Raw genomic sequence first — 22,018 nt, 5'->3', positions numbered from 1 at the left:
TATTGGTCCACTGAGCGCCTCCAGGCACCGCCCACTGGGCTATGATTGGTCAGGTTTCGCGGCTCTGTGGGTGCATTTGAATAGGCCTTGTTGCAAGAGTCAGTACAAGTCTCCGACTCTCCAACATTCACTGCTGGAAACACACTCAAGTAACAGAATGGGACTCGCACAATGGAGCTGAGAACATCGCGGATAACCTGCTGAAAGACTTATCAGTACAGAACACACCGTGCAGTCTTATCCGTATGTGATAAGAGTGTTCCAGCAACCGGCGGAAAGTACGGAAAGTGTTGCCCACTAACTGCTCTTCAGACGTTGAGCTGCAGTGCATCCAAAGGTAGGAAGTTACGTGTGCTTCGGACATGACTTGTTTATATTTTTTTCTAACAGTACTATGCATTCTTTCCTGCTGCTAAAAATACTTAATGACCGTTTTAAATCCTAATTACGTTGTTTAAAGTTGTACTCTCATCCAAGGTTCAACACTGTGAAACGAAAATCAGTCAACTGTTATGTAACGTCGTCTTTTACTATAAAGCTTGTGAAAAAGGCACACGTGGTTTTATACAGTTGTCCCATTTGTTATTATTTGTTTACCACCACTGAGTCTATAATTAGGCTTGTAGCCCCACACAAACAAACATGGCTCTCCAGCACCTGTGATGGGACTGTGGTTGCACAGCATGCTTTTTTTCCACTCACAGGCAGCTTTGCCTCTGACTTTACTGTGTTCTGACTCACTCACAAGCCCATAATGTGGACCAGGCATGGTGCCCGTCTCTGTGTGTAGTTGTGTATGTGAGTTAGAGAATAACAGATTGTGTGTGCCTGCAGGGAAAAGAAATGGGGAGAATAAAAAAGTGTGTGTACTCCAGGCCAAGTTGCAGTCCCAAAAAAAAAACACTTAAAAGGCTCTCCATCTCTCGGTCTTATTCCATTCCCCCCTTATCTTTACATCTCAGCCTACCTGACAGATTGCACTGAAGCCCCTAAATTTACACCCAACACTTAATAATTTATATAAAGGTAGCCAGTAAGCATCCCTCGGTGCGCTACCTGGTCTAAAAATAATCTTGTTTCATCCTTCAAAGTGACACATCCTCACTCATTTTTGAGGATCTAATCGGGTTTGTCATTATTTTCGTGGGAATGAGTGGGGGGAAAAGCCCATGTGCAAAGCTTAGGTTTATTAGATCCTCGTAGGAGAGGCGATAATGTGTCTTTATCCCTCCTGACTCTAGGTTAATACTGTACTAGCCTACCAGATCATTCAGGGTGTGTGTGTATAGATAGAGCACACACACAGAAATCGCAATGTGTGTTTATCTGTGTTATTGGAATAGAAAATGGAAGCTTCAAATCCTGTTGTATTCTTGTCTCCTTGTTGAGCCCTATTTTTGGGTCAACCATTTCCAATAGATTGCCATCGCACAAATATGATAGCAGATTCTCGTGCTTGTAAAGGCAAGAAAAGAAACAAGATATCAAAAGTGACGCTTATGATCTGCTGTAGAAACTTGTCTCAGCATCAGTGAAACCACCCAGATACTGAAAAAGAAGTTATTACTACCATACCCCCATGTCAGTTGGTGTTGGCTCTATTACTTGGATGCGTTTGGTCTGTGATTTGGATACAAGGAGGTGGAAAATGTTGACTTACTCCTGTTACCTTTTTGTTGTGATATTTCAGTAAGGATATTATAGTGATTTTCAATGCTAAGTGTATTGAAAAATTCTGTATATGTGTCACTGAAGAAGAATGCCTGTTGAAAAAGTCGTGTGCACATAATGCATTCGTTGCAATTGATGAAAAAAAATAAAATCTAAATGTAGTAGTACCTTGACTTACCAGTAACCCAATTTACCAGATTTTCAAGACCAACTGTTATACTCGTTTTTGAGTCTTTTCATTTCTCAGTTCTGAATTTAACTATAAAAGCAATACCGAAGACCCACATAGTATTTCAGGCAGCAACTGTACCAATATTTGATGTTGGTGAAGTGAGTAATATATAGAAAGGTAACAGGATATTTGTTGCTATGTTATTAATGATATATTACAGCTTCAAGTGAAATTGTTTGAACTGCAACTTTTGATTTGGATAAATCACTGTGTCATGCTCGTGTCCAATATACTATCAAATAAAAAAAAATAATAATTAAAGGCACTTTGAAGTGCTTAACCAATAAACAAAATTGCAAACCACCACCTCAATAATAAGAATAGAACAAGGTGAGCCTCCTTTCAAGAGGGAGATGGACTTTCCCCCTGTCATTCCTTAGTTTTTATTTGCCAAGAAAAGGTTGATAAATGTGAACGACTTGTGACTATCCCTACAATCTGTTTTTAAAAGGTTTGCCACCGTGAGGAAACCACGAGTGCGCAATGTACTGTACTTAGACTTTAACCTTGTTTATTGTTGCTAATAGGCCTGACTGTGAAGGTTTCTGCTGGAGAAAAACAAGCATCTCCTTTACCTACCTATTATAGTATATTACAGTAGTGACAAAATGGGCAGTGTTTCATCACATGGTGCGGACTGTGAAATAAAGCTTTCTTAGCTCTGTAACTTTTAGATTGCTCACATTCACAATAATATACTTTTAAGGACCCGCTTTCTTGCCAATCCTGTCTTTTATAACAATACAACCATAGAAAACTGCAAAATATTTTCCATAGCCACCAATATATACAGTGTTTTTGTGTCTAATCTTGTAATAAGTAACCGATAAGGAGGAAAAGAAATAAAACAAAAACACTGATAGGTTTTTTATGACTAAAACTTAGTAGTACATAGTATAAAGTCCCCCACTTATGCAATTGTTTAACAGCTGACTTTTTCTGTGTCACGTAGTAGATGATCGAAGGAGTTAACTGGCTTCCACGGGAGCGAAATTACAGCCTAAAAGGCTGAGCCAGCTGTTTATACTTAACATCATAAAGTCAAATAGTCGCCGACCTTCGCCCTTTAGAGCGTATGCTTCTCATATCTGCTCAGATCTGTAAATGAGTTTCGATAGGCACATCTTTTACAGCCACCGACATAAATGCTCATTTGTTTATGGCCTTTTCACAAATATAAGTATGGCTTTACAGTTTGCAAGATCTATGTAGATGATATATGTGAGGATAATCTATACAATTTATGAGTGAAGTGAAACTGATGCAAGCCTATAAACGGGGCAGTGGCGTCGCAAAGCCTGATGGTGGCAAGTGTATGAAAGCTGCTGTGTGGGGGGGTGCGCGTCTGTGTGTGTGTGTGTGTGAGATCTGCTCTGATCTCTTCCCGCGGGTCTTTGTTTGATTGTTAATACCATGACAGGACAGATAATACCACCATTGTCGGAAGCCCAACCCCTATTCATCCTTTAGCCCCCCAAAACATAGCTGGCAGTACTATTTTATTTATTTATTTTTAATCTTATGATTTGATTTAGACAGAGTGGCGTGCTAAAGGTCCAGGCATTGTGTTCAACTAACAACAGTGAAGTCTGGCTTACACATGCAAAAAAAAAAAAAAAAACTTTCACTACCACATATCAGTTATTCATACAGACCATTTACACTAACGAATTCAAAACTGTCTCTTTGGAATAAGTTGGTGCAATGGCACAAAGCCAAATGAAAGAAGGTGCAGAAAAAAACAGTGGGTGATAAATTTGGGATTGTTTCATGTTTAAACAAACACACTTGTGCTACAACAGGCTAAAGGCTGTGACCAGAAGTGCATGCTGTCCCTCTACTGGAGAATCCTAAACTGCATGCAACTATGAGTCAGAAATTAGTTAAACAGACCTAATACAAAAGAAAAATATCCAAGAATTCGTAGAAGATATCAACCAAGTTTCATTGTGATCCATTCACAGATAACCGAGTAATAGTTTTGTAACTACTAAAATTTTCAACGCTGTATCGAGACTCAAATAAATTACTCAATACTTGATACCAGTTTTGAAACTACATAAAAATAAATGTTATTTCTCAATAACAAGGAAAATGAAAAAAAAAAAAAAAATCTCCATTACTATGAATAAAGTTGCACCGATACCAGTATCGGCAGAGGGCGCCGATCCGGCCCGAATTGGTGGTATCGGTATCGATGAGTACCAACATTTAGGGCGCCGATACCATCTACTGGCGTCACTTGAGCGCAAATGAACTGTCTTCCCCACGTGAGCTAACTTCCCAAATCCCGATGGATGACATCTGTATGTTTTTATCTCAAATTTACCAAACGAAAATATCATCTTCGTCTTCAATATTCAGGATGTTCACTACAATGCATATACGCGATGTTACGCTGCTTTTCTAACATGGCATTCACAAACGATTAGCATGCGTAAGCTAACGCCCGCTCTTCGAACCCCGATGGGATCAGAAAGGTTAAGACCGTGAGAGACTAAACAAACTCATGGTTTCATGATGAACAATGAGTGGCAAATTAAGAGCGCCGTACTTCAAACTCGTCCTGTTTATGAAAGTCGATTCTCATATGCTGGCGCTGTGCAGTAATGAGCAGAAGTGACTTCTGTGGGCAGAAAACACTCAAGCGGCGCAGCGCGCACACTAGATATCATCAGATAGCAACCTAGATGTCCTATGTTAGATCCCATGCTAACTCTGTTGCGCACACACTAGATATCATCAAATAGCAACCTAGATGTGCTACATTAGATCCCATGCCATTAGCTGCGTGAGCCCAGAGCGACGCCATATTGTCCATTGATGAATTAGAAACCGCCATGACTGAATGGAAGTTAAGCAGGCCAAATCAATCCATACCAGTGACTATAGATATTGCTGCAAATACTCTTAATTCAGCACATGTTACAGATGGACTCGGACCACAAATAGGATGTTTTGCTTATATGGTAAATATAGCTGCTAAGAGAGCTGCAGCAATCAGCAGTGTGCACCACTTTACAGTAAACAGTAAAGATTGTTCTCAGCACTTATATACAAAATTTCTTCAGATCAGTAAGAAGTGGGCACATAAATATTATGCACTAAAATGCTTGTTTATATGATGGCACTGTTATTTTTGCTTGATACAAAAAAATAAAATAAAAATAATAATAACAGTTGTATTTTCTGTTTCAGAGCATTAAATGTATTGAATTGTATCGAAAATCGTACCGAACCGTGACTTAACTGTATCGTTGCATCCCTTATACATACATACATATATATATATATATATTATTATATATACCAAACAGTGGTATCGGAATGGTATCGGTATCGGCCGATACTGCACAGCCAGGTATCGGTATCGGGCCCAATAAATGGTATCGGTGCAACACTAACTATGAATAGTAGTGCAAAATCAAATTTCCCCCATGACAACAAATTTATGGTGAACTGTGGTAGTGCGAAAATAGATTAATGAAAAAAGGGGTCACCGATTGTCACAATTGGGGTACTGTAACAGACTTAATGGCAGCTGGATAAAAATAATAATACAATTAACCAAACAGTTCCTTTAATATCTCTATGTAGAAACTACACAACAAAAAACTATGATGGGCTGTGTATTGATACTTTTGTAATTAAATATCATATCAGGATACAACGTTTCAATTTTGACAACCCTGTGGAGGAATAGCTCAAAATGATAGTGTACACAACAACAACAACAATATGAATTGAATTAGAGCTGAAACGAATACTCGAGCAACTCAAGTAACTCGAGTTTAAAAACTGAGCCGAGTAATTTTGTTCACCTCGAGGAATCGTTTAATTTTGCTTGCATCACGTTTTGCCCGGACTACTTTTAATACGAGACAATCCGCTGGTGCGTAGAAATAAATTTAAAAAAAAGAAAAAAAAAATCCTTACTGCAGCCGACAGCCGCTACAAACTACGCCGACGTTGCTAAAAACTACGCCTGCATGATGCTAGTTCGGTAGCAGGTAGTGTCTGATGCGTCTCATAGATATCGCATGCATTTATAACTAGATGCGAAATGATAGACTCGGCCGCGTCTGGGCAGCGTTAGTAAACAGCTGCCATCTTTAAGCAGTAGACTTCCGAGCGCTAATACATCTAACGTTAGTGTCACTCGCACACGTAACGTTAGCCCTTCGGAGGGCTAGGTTTCTATTGATTATGACCACTGTCGATGCGTGGCTAACGTGTCTTACATACAGGCTTTATTTAATCTGTAAAAACACAGCGCTGTAGAGTGATGAGGGTGTAAAATTAAAACATAATAAAGCTAACTGTCAGTTTTAGCTCAGTAGTCATTGCTGAATAAAACACCAAGTAGCACTGGTCACTAATGTGCTCCAATACAGCAGGTATCATACATTTATTTTGAACACTGCAAAAATTCAAAATCCTATCAGTACTTACAGTTTAGACTAACTTAAAACTTAACTAGAACTTAAAAATAGCTTGACACAAATGGATATTCAGTTGAAACACGTGGGAAAAACGCGTAGCTTTCAAGTGATGTGTGTTATCAAGCGTAATTACATTATTAGGTGAGAAATATGTTGTTTTTTTATTATAAGATCTAGAGGTTTTTTGAGTGAAAGCAGTGAATTTTTTTGTCTAGTCACAACTGAGATGCAATTGTTGGCTGTTTTCAACAATGTACATCGAAAATAAAGACATTGATTGACTGAAAATGGTTCAATATTGGATTAAACGTCTTTTTTTCTCATGTATATTTAAAATGCTCTTTACCTAAAAAAAAAAAGTTTTATCCAATTACTCGATTAATCGATAGTTTTCAGTCGATTACTCGATTACTAAATATTCGATAGCTGCAGCCCTAAATTGAATATATCTTGTGTGTGTCAAGTATTGACACACAGTATTGTGCAGGGTGGTTTAAGCTAGCTATACCAACCTGATGACACAACAGCAAACGCTACACTTTCATTCACTGACAACTTTCATTCCTCGACAACTTTTAAGCAACATGAACAAAAAATTCTCAGATCTAAACTTTGCTAGATTAATTGCTTTACAACATATGTCATTTTGAAACCAGAGCAATGTGTCATAGTTTAGATCCATTAGGGAGATGATGATGTTTGCCTGCTGCTCCTCCTTAACTTCACTTAACCTTTTGATGAACTGACAGGACTTCTTTTTGGCTTACAGATAAGTTACTGGCTGTTATGTCATGAAAACGAATCCTTCCAGATTAAAGAGCCAATGAATTTAAAAAAGTATAAATTAACATAGTCATTGGCTAAACAGAGTCTTTATACCCGTGGTTTTTAGTTTAGGCATTTATTGTACTTTTATTCCCACATCAAATTACGTTTCAAAGGCTTTAGTCCTTTGGAGTTCAAAATCATAGTGAATGCTAACTTTAAATTATACTCCCCATGTCATAATTAAGTTGTCCAACCTACAATTTAGTGTAAGATTTCAAGCTGCATTATGGAAGTACTAAATTTCACAGGGGTCAACTTCGAAAGAAGTCAGCCCAGAACGGAAGAGCCAAATGTTTTAGATGCCACGAGATCCCCACCCCCCTTTTAAAGATGGGCACCCCTCAGCGCAAGCTTGGAAGAAGAACAAAATGGGTTTGCCTTCATGTGTAGTTGACCACTTTTGTTGGGTTTTCCAGATGACATATTGTAAATTGAGCAGGGTTAAAGCCACAGTAATCTTTTAACTCGGTTAGGAGGACAACTGCAATTCGCAGAGTTCACTAGACAAACTGCCGCTGGACGGGCTGGCACTGGCGTGAAGCCAAGTGTACGCCTATTTGTGTGCATGTCATAGAGAGTGCGTGCATGAGGTTGGCTGAAGCAGACCCTCCTCTGTTGGCTGTGTGATGGACAAACAAAAGTCTGCCGGATTCCTGTGGGCTTTTGTTTTCTGACACACTGTATATGCACATCAGTGTTTGAAGTATGGGTTTTGTCTGTGCGCGTGCATGTAAGCCCAGCTTGATTTACACTGCCATATGGTTCTAAGATAGGATGCGGATGGCTCCAGAGTTAAAGCATGCCTGGGTGGTGATTTAGGATCAGCTTACCTTACTCAGATCCAATTAACTTCACCATTAAGACAATAAAATCACTGCTGTCCTGAGACCATGCGCCTGTTTGTTTTCCTTTAAGGCTGAAAAAAGTAACAAAAGTGCAACTGGAGCACAATTGGTGGTTTATATATAGGATAAAAACATGAGTGAATAGTTTCCACTTTCAACATGGAGTGTCTTCACAAAGTTCAAAGCCTGAAGGAATTCACAGAGGAGGGATACAATTATGTGACTTAAGCGTAATTACTTTGACACACTTCTGAGTCTCAACTCTGAGAGATCAGCACTCACAATATTTGCACAATTCTCGCTTAAAGATTCACCACATTCCAGGCATTGTATAGTCAACAGGTTACCAAAGAGTTTTATAGTGCAAATTTGTGTGCTTATACAAAAGTGGGATTTTTACATACATCTGAACATCCAAACAACACCATTTCTTATTCACAGTTACCATGAAAAAAGAAGCAAATACACATAGATTGGTTTCGTTGTACTTGTTTCTGAATTGCTTATAGATGCCTCAAGATAGTAGGTAAAACTACATTAATACCCCAAAAGGATCTTGAAACTGATGAAGAATATAAGGTGAGGGTCAGGGCTGCAGCTATCGCTTTTTTAAGTAACAGTTTAATCTATCGACCAGTTAGCTTGAGTCATCGGATTACGAACATTTAATGAGTTGCAGAGTACATTTTAGGATATGTAAGACAAATAAACAAGTGTTTATGCTTGCATTAATTTTGGCTTACTCAGATTACACTTTTAATTGAGCATTAAATGCAAATACAAAATCCCCGAGTGTTTCATTTCACAAGAGTAATAAATGCATTTGAAAATAAATTAAAATACCTGTGCTTGCATAGCAAAAGTCCGCTAGCTTAAATGCTATAAAATGCAAACGTTTTTTGTTTTTATAAACCTCTTAACGAATCGTTCAAACACATATTCTCACAGAAAACTGCTAAATATACTTCTAAACTAAATAAGGAATACATAAACAAACATTAGCTCAAACAAAAACATACCTTATGTTGGGAGCAGCTGGATTAAACCATGTAAAACGAGTTGTGGCATATTTACTATTACCACTAGAAGGCAGAGTATCCACCCAAATAATAAAACTAAATGCAACACTTTCCAAAGAAACCATTACAACGTCACTCTCAACAAACGAATCCTCGAAGCAGCAAAATTTGATTGAAAGCTTTTTTCTAATCGAATTGCCCGAGTTAATCGTTGCTGCACTAGTTGATATATTGAGAGTAATAATTTCTTCTTAATCCTCTTCTCTTCCCAGTTGACCATGCCTCCAACAACCCCATATGCGGGAAAGTTCAGCACTTGCGGACTTTACAGCAGCAACAACAACAACTACCAGCAGTCACACAGCCCATACCGCCACTGCAGCTCAGTAAAGACCACCAAGGAAAGCGTCTATAATGGCGCGTATTCTTCGGCAGAGAATCCTTACGACATACCACATGCTCACAGTGTATATTATGGTGTACCTGTTGAGTCAGTTAGCACTAAAGAGCGTCATTACAGCAGCAGGAGCGCTGTTTCGGACAAGCAGTACAGCACGCAGCCTCAAAGCCCGCGACAACACAGCACTACCTGTCCTGCACGAGTGCACCGCCAAACCAGCAGTGGAAGCGAGCAGTCCTGCCGAAGCAACTCCGCAGCCAAAAACCGGCTGTACGGGCACGGCGTCACTGCCAGCTATGGAGAAATGTGCTACCACGACAACAGTTTGGTTTCAGCATCTCTCGAGGCACTGATCCAACACTTAGTCCCAACCTTGGACTACTACCCCGATGTAAGTCAAAAGCCATGTTCATTTTCTTTCTCTCCATAAATGTAACCCTCTTTTTTAGTGCTCACTCAGCCTTGTTTTTTTTTGTATCCTTGACATGATTAGAGGTCGTATGTTTTCACCTTCCTGCTGAGCTCACGCCTCTTCCTGCACCCCTACGAGCTCATGACGCGGGTTTGTCACCTGTGTGTGGAGCAGCAGCGATCTGGAGACACCCTGCTGGATAAAGTGAGCAAAATATTTACGCAGTCTGAGTCTTATACAGTTTCACGTGCCTCCAAATGAACATTTCCAACATTGTTACATCTCAAACAGAGTCATGTTCCCACCAGCTAAGTACATACTTAACAGCCACACACGGGCACATTTGAACAAACTGCATCCATGACAATTTTCCAAGCCCATGTTTCAAAGCATGTATTTAGTTAACCCACATTTTTAATCTTTTAATCACACAGCACACTTTCCAAACAGAAATGTCAAGAAAAGTGTATACTGTGTACTGTTATGGTAATTTGGTCTCAATTCTCCTCTCACAATTACGACATACTCAGTTTCAAATCTGGACCTGTTTAGTTGAACACAAACATGCTGTGCTTGCGGGAATTGAATGAAGACAAACATGGAGATCTTAAATAAAACCACAACCTGTTAAATGGACAAAGTAGATAAGAAGCCACTATCAGAATTTTGCCAAAACAAACCTTGAGCAAAGCCAGTTCCAATGTCACGTGATGTTTTTTCAGATCCGTTTCCGCGAAGTGGCGCCAAAGTTGGTGCAGCTGCTGACGGAGTGGACCGAGACCTTCCCGTATGACTTTAGGGACGAGCGGATGATGCGTTGCCTCAAGGACATGACCCACCATGTGGCCAGAGGGGATGAAGTTAGTGTACATTTTTTTCCATAGTTGAAACACGCTTCAAAACAAACTGCACTGACACGCCTCTTCCTTACAACATCGTGAACAATTTGTGGAAATAGATTTGTTTTCTTAAATTTTGAATTTTAAATTGCTGTATTGTTTTCACCAGTACTCATGGCGTGCCATGCAACAGATGACCCAGCGCTTGATAAAGCGCTTGTCTGCCCTCGGCCAATACGAGGAGGCAATAGCTGCGTTGAGCGCTGTGGTGACCGAGCGTCCCCCATCCCTGAAGAGCAAAAGGGAGTCGGCGCCAAGAAGTGATGTGCTGAGCGTGTGCGATGACCCTTTTATCCTTGCTCAACAGCTGACACACATTGAACTGGTTAGCACTTTTTGGTTCTTCATATGTTTGTTTTGGGATTTACAAGTGGTTGTCTTTATATTTGTAGTGTCATGCTACAAGGACTAATAAATAGAGGTTGACCGATATGGGATTTTCAAAGGCCGATGCCAATATTTAAAAAAAAAAATAAAATAAAAAAAAAAATAATAATCGGCCAATTGCTGATATCCAAAGCCAGTTTTTAAGATGATATTTTAAACCCATGAAAACGTCACGACGTGATAAGAGTGCAAAGAGGACGCTCGCCATGCTAAAGGTAATGCTAACACAAATGCTACGCTAATGCTATGAATTACATTTAGATTTTAAGGATCACTCAGTAAACACCTTAGAAGGCTAAAGCAACATTGCATATTCTCTCATGCAAGATTTTTATTTTATTATTATTATTATTTTTTTTTTACAATATTTAAAAAACAAGCAAGCCCAAAGCTTACCTGCAGCAGCCTGCCTTTAAGCCGATGCTGGGTCCTTGCGAGGACCTACTGCCAGTCAGGGATACAGTTTTAAAAAAGTAGGGTTTTTTTGTTTGTTTGTTTTTGGTTAATTGGCTGATGATGGAAAAAAGTCCATATATTGGCCCGATAAATTGGCCAGCCGATATATCTGTCGACCTGTACTGGTAAATATACAAAATGTGTATAAAAACATCATTCAAATACTCAATTTAAAGCTTCATATGAAACTTTATAAAACTGTTTTACCCATAAATCTGAATATAGTGGGTGTTTACATTCTCTTTAAAAATAAGGATTTCAGGCTTGTTTTGTTGTGAGCCTTTAAAAAGCATTTGCCAGGGCTGTGTCAGATGTGTGCACTTTTTTGTGGTAAAGCATTTAAGGATTTGTATTCATCAGCATCTCGTTATTGTTTTTAATGTATTCTGTGTTTTTCCCCCACAGGACAGGCTGAGTTTTATTGGACCAGAAGAGTTTATCCAGACCTTCGCCTTGAAGGACCCTCTGGAGAATCACAAGGTATCAAACGTTCATTGACCAGTCATAAATTGCGGCTGTGTGCAACAAGTGAACTCAAAACAGACAACAGTGCAACCACACGGGAGCGTTTTCTTTGTTTTGTTTTTATAGATATAAATGCTGTGTTCTCTTAAAAAGCAACGAGTTGCTGCACATAGTTTGTTAGGTTTGTAATTAACAACTTCAATTAAAGAAAACAGTGAATTTCAATTTTCTTTCTTTTCTATTTTCACTAATTCGGAGAGTTAAATTGCTTTCAAAACCACATGAAGCATCCTCCTGGCTGTTGAGGTTGAATTTTGTACCTTTTTCCTTAAAAAAAAAGTAGCTTTTCAAAGTCCATCAAACAATGGGAAAGAGCTGTGAGTCATCTGAAAGCTGCCTTGCAATCAGCACTATAGCGGACAACCACTCAATCATTGTGTGTTGGGCCCTCATAAGGTTATGTAAGACCATTTTGTTGAAGGGTTAGAATGGGAAAGCTTTCTGAGGAGTAGCTGTGTGGCACCACTATTTTATAAATATATCAAAGCATAGACTTCATAATATAATGTATTGACGGGGCGCTGGGCCAAAAAATAGGGGGCCTGCATTGTTGGCGAAGCCGTCAAAGCTGACCGAGTGGAATCGCAGACAAAGAGCTTTTTTTGTTGAAAATTCTTGTGAATAAATGCTTAAATCCCTGAATTCTTTATAGATATGGACGTAAAATAGTCTCGATTCTTGGTCAAAAGCAAAAAAAAAACTGTGCAGTTAGCATTTATTTTACTTAAATATGTCGAAGTACAATGCTAGTCTGTTAGTAAATTTAGCTAGCGGCCGACTTGGGGAAACAGCTTTTCCGGTGAAAATTCTTGTGAACAAATGCTTAAATCCCTGAATTCTTTATGCATATGGACGTAAAACAGCCTCGATTCTTGGTTGAAAGCAAAAAAAAAAAAAAAAAAAAAGTGCGGTTAGCATTTATTTTACTTAATTATGTCAAAGTAGAATGCTAGTCTATTAGTAAATGTAGCTCGCGGCCGCCCTATGTAAAAAGAGCTTTTCCGGTGAAAATTCATGAGAATAAAAGCTTAATACCCGGAATTCTTTATAGATATGGACGTAAAACAGTCTCGATTCTTTGTTAAAGGCAAAAAAACAATAACAAAAAAACGTGCAGTTGGCATTTATTTTACGTAAATATGTCGAAGTACAATGCTCGTCTGTTAGTGAATGTAGCTAGCAATGCAATGCAGTAGCGGCTACTTTCTCCCATTGATTTTTTTTACACAACGTTTCAAAATGCATGCATGGTAGGAAAAATATAATAATTACCTTGAATCCTCGAACAAATCACTCCTGAGACAATCCTACCTGTTCTTCCCGTACTTTTTCAACAGAAATCCGGCGTTCGATCGCTGCATTCGTGTGTTTGTGAATAGCTCCCTAGATGTGGGCGGCCCCCAACTTGAATGCGAGGCGCAGTGCATGACCGATCTGACCCTTCAATACAATTATGAAGTCTATGATGAGATTGTTTTATCAAATCGGCAAGATTTTCACTGCGCCTTGTTATTGTGTACACAGAGTGTTCAGAAAACACTGCGATCGACGCCCGGTGGCCAATATAGGATGCACCCCACCTCATGCTAAAAGTCAACTGGGATAGGCTCAACAACATCTGTGAAATTGATAAGCCATAGAAAATGAATGAATGTGATGGAAATGATAGCAGCACAGCTAGTTAGAGTAGAGCGTTAGATCCTTGTAAGAGCTTTCCATTTACACAGAAATATTGCCAACATTGCATATTTTGTTAAAGTCTAAACATGAAAATTGCATATACAGTACATGCATGTATATCAAATTCACACAATGTATTGCCCCTTTACAAAAATGAAGTAAAAGGAATTCAGTATGAGGTATGGGGTTGATGGTGGAAAAAAATGTGTTTTCATCTGTACCAGATTAGTTATGGAGTAGCCAGACCAATCCCCTCATACCCCATGAACTAGTGCCTTCAAAAATGCAGTTTTTGAGGCCACACCAAGAATGGCAGAGGAATTGTGGAATGCAGTCCAATGGCTTTGTAGTACACAGATGCTGAAGAAATTAGTCGCCTTGATTATGCAACTCTGAAATAGTACTTATACAACTTGTATGTATGTTTGTATATACTGGACTGTCTCAGAAAATTAGAATACACAATATTCTAATTTTCTGAGACAGTCCTGTATATTGTTCTATGTAAAGGACGTCAGCCAAGGTCGGCCCCCCACATTTTTACCACGCCAAATCTGGTCCCCTTTGCAAAAAGTTTGGACACCCCTGCTTTAAATGGTGGATTAATGTACAGGACTGTCTCAGAAAATTAGTATATTGTGTATTCTATATTTCTGAGACAGTCCAGTATGTACTGTATGTCGCTAAACATACACTACACAAACATATATTTAATATACGATACACAATTGCGTTTTTAGAGTTTATTAATGCTATTATAATGGACATATAGTAAGTGTAATTCTTATATGATAGTGCCCTTAGAAAACATTCCCATCACAAACACCCTGTGTAAACCAGGTGATGCGAAGGCAGATGCAAATGAGCTGGAAAAAAACATTTTAGACGTCATAGATTCTTTGTGTAGGAGAGCTTGTGTGGGAGTGAGTGCTCTCAAGATCCTGTCCAGCAGGAAGTGACAGATAGGCAGAAAGCCTGTCCTTTTCATTTATAATTAACATCGATATGGTGAAAAAATCATGACATTCAACTTAGCTGGGCCAATACTTGTATTTGCTCAGAAAACTATCAGATATGAATATGATTGCTCAGAATTCTCAAGGGCTAAATATAGGGATGTAAACTTTAAACAGTATGTGTGTGTACAGAACTCACATTTGAATTTTAGTTATGCATGTGCATCAGTATTTGATGTCAAATCCATTTATATTTTTCCTCTTTTTCTCACAGATCAAATTCATTGTAAGAATAGTCATTTCAAGCCGTTTAATTTTTTTATACAATCAATTGTCTCATTAACGCACACACAAAATACCCGATGGCTTATTATATCCTTCTGACTGATTCTCCTGACTGTCACTTAGAGCTCAAATTCCAGTCAATCTTTGTGGCGCTAAAAAGGGTAATGACAACAGAAAATGGATGGCTTAGTGGAGCATTTTTAAACTTAACCCACATATCTCATGTTTTGACCACCTTCTCGCTCACTGTTTTTCCAGGGTTTCTTCCGAAAACGCAAGACCACTAACTTGGAGGCGTACGTGAACTGGTTCAACAGACTTAGTTACCTTGTGGCCACTGAAATCTGTATGGTACGTTCATTTTGAGTCTGAAAAGTTTTGCCTGGATGTTTTGGTTGACTGTGTTCTTGCATTGCAGCCGGTGAAGAAGAAGCACAGAGCGCGGATCATCGAATTCTTCATCGATGTAGCTCAGGAGTGTTTCAACATTGGCAACTTTAACTCCCTAATGGCCATCATCAGTGAGTATTTAGGCCCTCTTCAATTACCTGTTTATCTTCCAACAAATGAAACCCCTTTTTGGGGAGGCCTGACTGAAAACTCAAACATTTTTTGCAAGAGTATTATCTTGCTAAAATACTACATATGGAAGGGATTTTCAACACTAATGCCCTCAAATCATTTTAAAACAAATCAAATTAGTCCTCAACAGTTTCCAAACGTGTATTATTTTATAGAATCCATGCCAGGAAAATGAACAGTAAATCGAGCATGTTTACTTGAAGCAGACAATTTGGGCAAATTCCGAGGTTCGCAGTTTAGCAAGCTCCAACTAGGTAGAAATTGCCAATATGAGCCCCATTAGAAAGCAGGTAGCTGCAACACATACATGATAATGAATTGAAAATCTTTGTTTTTTAAAAAAATTGCCTAATTCAGCTTATGTGGTTGGAGCACATAATTCATGGATCACTTTTTTTTTTTAATACGAACTGCATTGTCTAGCTCAGTGGTTCTTAACTTGGGTTCAGTAGTAAGCCTCAGGGATTTGGTGAAGGTTAGCCCTCTATCTAATGGGAGGTGAGATTGGTTTGCTCAGTGGAAGGTTGACTGACACTTGGTATGAGGAAGTATAACAAAACCACAGACAGTGTGAACTGTGTAGATAATTAAAAATACAGTGGTACCACGATCGCTTCGACACACAATCTTTTCAACAACCAAATTAAAATTTGACTTGCCATTTGTTTCTACATCTGACGAAATGGCCGAAATACGACGATTTATGACAGCATCGCAATTTCATTGTTTTCCCGCAAGACGGACGCAGGGTGGATTTTCTTGTGAGAGAAATCAACATGGATTCCAAGAATGTTAAAGCAGGTGGTGAAAAAAGAAAAAATGTGAGGATTAGCATTAAAATGAAGATGGAATGATGGAAAAAATATGAGCGTGGGGTGCGCATCCCTGAACTGCTAGACAATACTTCTCAGACCTCCGTTCGCCAGTCTTTATTAGTTAAGGTGACAATTATTATTGTGGGACCATCGCCAAAGAGATCGCCAGCTTTGTCAGTTTTTTAATAATTTATTTCAGAAAGTTGTGCAACACAACACGCCAACTTCCAGCAACAACAGAATGTTAAAAGGGAAAGTAATAGCTCAACTGCACGCTCTCTCACTCTGCCGTCAGCCCCGCGGTGCGTTCAGGTACACCACGCAAAATACAACCGCCACATTAAAAACCTAATTTGTTAGTTACATTATTGCAGGTATTATTATTATTATTACTATGATTATATTATTATTCCGATTTGTATGCATAATGTACGTATATGATTTGCTCTTTGTAGTTGGTATTTGCAATAGTAACAGCAGTATTTATTAAGGATTTAGTGTAGGTTTTCGGGCTGTGGAACAAATTAATGGAATTATAATGTATTCTTATGGGAAAATCCTGCTCGATATACGACCATTTCGACTTACAAAGGTCAAACAAGGTCCTGGAATGAATTAACTTCGTGTGTAGAGGTACCACGGTAAATAAAAAAATAAATAAATAAAACATTTGTGTCATTTTACGCAAAGAAAATAGTATACAATGCAAGGATGCAACAATAATATGACATTGTAGACATGAAAACAAAAAAGCAACAGTGTGAAAATAAATGAGTTTCATTTCATTTTCCAACGTGAAAATCAACGGCAAAAGGCAAAAGTATTTGTAGTAAATGTGAAATCTGGAAGAAATTTGAACAGGAATTCACTTAGATGCTAGCTTGCTAAGTTTTGAATTCGTTAAAAAATGGCTTTATTATGAAATTCTGAAGGGTTCGGTGAATTTACCTGTGAAAGTCGTGGGAACCAATGCTCCAGCCGTTAAATGCTATCATAATTTTTTATTTTGGATAAACAAGAAGTAATTAATTTGGAGATTAATACTTTCGCATGGTCACTGCCTTAAGGCTAGGGTTGCAATGGTTACAGCCACGCTGATCATGTCAATTGTTAAATGGGCCATCATAGCCTTGTTGGTTCTAATTAGTCTTTTCAACAGCATCCATTTTGACCTCACTGTTTTGGGCTGTTTTTTTTTTTTTTTTGTCTCTTTGTTTGCACCGAGCCAAACACAGCAGGCATGACGCCACCTCAGGGTGGCATTTTTAAATAGCCACCGTTGGCGTGACAGAGATCGCAACTATCACTTTGTTGCTATGGCCGCCTGTTTGCCAAAGGCTTATCAACAGAAGGTCTTTCCCTCTGGTCCGTCTTTGCGGGATTTATTATTCAGAGCTGTGAAATGGCAGATTTTGTTAAAGGAGATTTGGGAACTTTGCTTTTTATACAATTGGACATAATTGTTTACATTACATTGTGTTGCATTACAGAAAGACCGAAATGGAATCTCTGTACTAAATTTTCTTTTTTTTTTTTTTTTTTGTGGTGTCTCAGCTGGGATGAACATGAGTCCTGTTGCCAGACTGAAAAAGACTTGGAGTAAAGTCAACACTGACAAGTTTGAAATTCTCGAGGTGAGAACCTCACACACATTAAATGTTATCCTGGGTCATCCCAATGTGCAGTTACACAAAGATGCTTGCGCTCGAATGTCTAATATTTTGTGCGTCTGTCTTCATTTAGCATCAGATGGATCCGTCCAGTAACTTTAGCAATTATCGCACTGCACTGCGCGGCGCCACCCAGAGGTCAGAGACTGCACACAGCGTCCAGGAGAAGATAGTGATTCCTTTCTTCAGCCTGCTCATCAAAGACATTTACTTCCTGAATGAAGGCTGTGCCAGCAGGCTGCCTAATGGGCACATCAACTTTGAGGTTGGCCCACAACTGAAGTGACCTTTTTTTGCTTGCTTGATTAAATGAGGCTGCATTAACAGTACAAGAACAAGTCTTCTTTATGTGTTTCTTCTTTTAATTGTTGCACTTGGGAGCCAGAAATTCCAGTTGTGTCAGACAGTATGAGAGTTTTTAATGGCAATGTGATAGCAGGCTTCCCATATGTTGTATTCACAGCAACTTTATACCGCCACCTTATGGCTAAATAATGTGCTAAATTCAGTTTTTTTTTTTTTTGTTCCCAGAAACTTTGGGAGCTGGCAAAGCAGGTTAGCGAGTTCCTAGTGTGGCGTCAGGTGATATGCCCGTTCGACAGGGATCGCAGAATCCTGCAGTATCTGGTCACCACGCCGATCTTCGCCGAAGACGGTCAGTCAAACTGCTTTTAACTTGTTGTTTTGTTCTACATTACACAAAGATTGACACACTAATGTGCAATGGTTCCTCTGTTTAGTGTTTCTGGCCCATTACCCCTTTAATTAATGTTAATACTGTCAAAAACTCGTGGGTTCTAAGTTCACTACTTGGTTATTTAACCTATTTAACCATTAGTGCGTTTCATTGGATTAGAGTACGGCTGTCCCAAACAATTATTTTTCTCCCAATTAATCTGCAGACTGTGACTTCACCTTTCCAACAGGATTCAAAACAATTCTTTCCCCTTTTTTGTGGTATGTTTATATTGTTCTAAGTAGGGGTGTGACAATATATTGAATATACGGATATATATCGGATATATATATATATATATATATATATATATATATATATATTTTTTTTTTTTTAACCCTTTAACATCTAAGCCTATTTTGGCTGAATTTGCATGCCTTTGATTTTGCCTTCATATTTCAAAGAAAAAATTATTCACAATGGCCAGGTTGGGTCCCTTTTTTCACAACACCATGTCCAAACGGTGGTTTTCTTCACTGACCAATAATAATCAACATTTTGGACCCAAAAAGACAAACAAAAAAACAAAAAAAAAAGCCAAAAATCTTTTTTAAAATGTGTAATGTTGATGTCCCATTGACATCCTAACATGCTCGACCAACAGTTTTGAAGCTTGATAATTATTTATTCAACTTGTTAGGATAAACATTCAATACAAAAAAATTAGACTGAATAGTTTTATGTTTGACAATTCAACACAAACAGCAGGTATGGTCATGGGCATTTTTAGCCTTAACACATACTATGGGCAAAACAGGTTATATACAGTGCAAAATAGTGAGGGGAAAAAATATATATATGTATACATCTATCTATATATATATATATATATATATGTGTGTGTGTGTATATCATCTAACACAAAAAGAGTTTGGAGGATATCTCTTTGTGAGGTTAGGTATTGTACCAATCACCTTATCAAAAGTACATGGAATCAAGCTTCTCGAATACACATCTATATACAAATTGAAAAGATTGATAGTAAACTAAAAAATGAAATATAACATTGAAAAAAAGTATTTCCAAAATATTGACAAGTAGTTCAGTTTAATTTTTCAGGCATGATAAAGTTTCCTCTTGAACAGTTCACGGAGCTACATCACACACAACGTCACCCAGACCACTCTTCCGCTGTTTGCGCGGTGCTGTCACTTTTACTCGCCAAGATGCCAACTCATCCGAGGAAACCAATGACAAATACGGCTCATCCTCTTCCTTGCGTTAATGAAATAATGCATTAGGTTGCGCTAAATTTAGTTTTCGATTCATTCCGCACGCTTTAAAGTCGTTCGCTCAATCCAACCGGCCTTTGCTCACTTCCCATGCCTCCCTTTCCTTAGGTGGCACATCACTCGGCAATTTATTAAAAATGTTCACATTAGGTTCATCCTTCTTGACCTAACAACGGCTCTTGGAATTTGTAGTCTTTCGTGCTGCTTTCGGTTTTGAAAAAGGACAAGAAATGATGGAAATATGGAGATAAACACATGGTCCATGCAGCGTTTTATTGCTTATTTATGAGTGCACTTAAACTATAAACTCAAATGACATCATCTCCCGTTTTACTAGGTCGATTGACTTCAAATAAAAACTGGTGTGGACATTGACTTCCGCACTTTTAAATGAGAGCAACCAGCAGCACTTGGGTGACGTAATTACAGCGTGATGAGGCTTCAAAAAAGATATGCGTAAACATGTCGCCGACATGTTCAATGTTAAAGGGTTATTAACTATCGACGGGATAGTGTGCTCGTCGACTCATCAATGACATCGACTAATCGGGACAGCTCTAAATTACAGTGTCATAAACTGACCTTGTATCACGATTCAAGCAGTGTTTTTGGGGCACCTCCTGTCCCTTCTCTGTGTGAAAATGACTGACATTTGCGTGTGGTGATTTGCTTGTACAGAGTTGCATCTAACCTCTTATGAGAGTGAAGGGCCCGAGAACAATATGGAAAAAGACAGTCGTCGATCTCTCCGGTGAGTCCACATACATAAAAACTATCACAAACACTCAAAAGTCATCTTTTTATTAAAGTTCTCTTTTTTTTCCTTCACAGATCCTCCCTGTTGCATCGCGAGAATCGATCATGAGGACAATCTCTTCCATTTTGCAGGGTGTAAATAAACATGTCAAATAGCATGTTAAACTACATGACCATACATATGCTATATAGTACAAAGAGCTGTCTGCATTTTCTCAGATAAGCAATTTAGTGTAAAGACTTGAACTCATTCGGTTCTATTGATGGGGATAGACATTAAATCCTTATAAACTAAGAGGACTGACAGTGATCATTCACTGTCAATGAGGTAATAACTGCAAAATGATCATAGGTATACTGTTTGTGATTTGAGCCCTCCTATGCTGAAGGATTCTAGCTGCTGCATGATTTCATGACCTTGTCATTTTTTTGACTGGATCATCACTTTTGTCTGAAGCACTTACTGCTGGGACTGACTTGGAAACTTTGGGCGGACTTGGTGTATTCCTGCCAGTGTGGAAAGAAATGTGTCCAGCAATCACTTATGATAACACTCCCACCTTGTATATATGTATTGTGAAAGCAGAGACACTCAAGGACCAAAGTGTTTTATTGCAACACAATGGATAGAGGCCAGGAAGCAGATATTCTGCCTTTTTGTCTTGTTGAGAGCTTCATTTACAATGACAGCAATGATATATATTACTCCGACATGAACTCCTTTGTGGCATTTTTGTGAACCCTTTGTGTAATGTCATACAAGCTAAACAATGCACTTCATCTGTTTGTTTTCTAACTGGACTTTATGCCTACAGTATTAACTTGTATTTTGTATCAAAAAGTGTAAGAATGAATGTTTATTTCTTTATGTAGTCACCATGCTGGTTTGTAAAGCGTTGACAGAAGTGTGTTTGCGCGTTAATGGAGTACAGCTTTAACGTAAATAGGAAATGTCATCCTCCATGGCTCTTTTTACAATGAGGAGACATCTGGATCAATTTGATTGTATAGAATAAACTCATTGTATGTTGTAAATGTTTTATAAAAATGTTTTTTTCTGTACGTGTGCTTTGCTGAAACCTTCCTGTGTATTACGTGTTTACATTTACTAAACATTTGTGAAAAGACAGCTATATACGTCTATTTTTTCTTGCAAATAAACAAAAAAAAAACAATGCGTGTTTTTTTGC

The 22,018-nt window shown here is 38.5% G+C and overlaps 1 protein-coding gene across 1 annotated transcript; it reads left to right on the top strand.

The window, feature by feature from the left end:
• Window positions 1-88: 88 nt before the first annotated feature.
• Window positions 89-21,998, top strand: LOC130905628 (ras-GEF domain-containing family member 1B-B-like). The gene is made up of 13 exons (XM_057819191.1): window positions 89-337; window positions 9,310-9,828; window positions 9,931-10,053; window positions 10,572-10,709; window positions 10,858-11,073; window positions 11,997-12,071; window positions 15,296-15,388; window positions 15,456-15,558; window positions 17,989-18,068; window positions 18,178-18,369; window positions 18,636-18,759; window positions 20,751-20,823; window positions 20,904-21,998. The coding sequence occupies exons 2-13, from the start codon at window positions 9,316-9,318 to the stop codon at window positions 20,935-20,937; spliced, it is 1,764 nt and encodes a 587-aa protein (XP_057675174.1). The 5' UTR covers window positions 89-337; window positions 9,310-9,315; the 3' UTR covers window positions 20,938-21,998.
• The last annotated feature ends 20 nt before the right edge of the window (window positions 21,999-22,018 follow it).

The sequence above is a fragment of the Corythoichthys intestinalis genome, chromosome 17, assembly GCF_030265065.1.
Source record: "Corythoichthys intestinalis isolate RoL2023-P3 chromosome 17, ASM3026506v1, whole genome shotgun sequence".
NCBI lineage: Eukaryota > Metazoa > Chordata > Actinopteri > Syngnathiformes > Syngnathidae > Corythoichthys > Corythoichthys intestinalis.
This window is presented reverse-complemented; position numbering and strand designations above follow the sequence as displayed.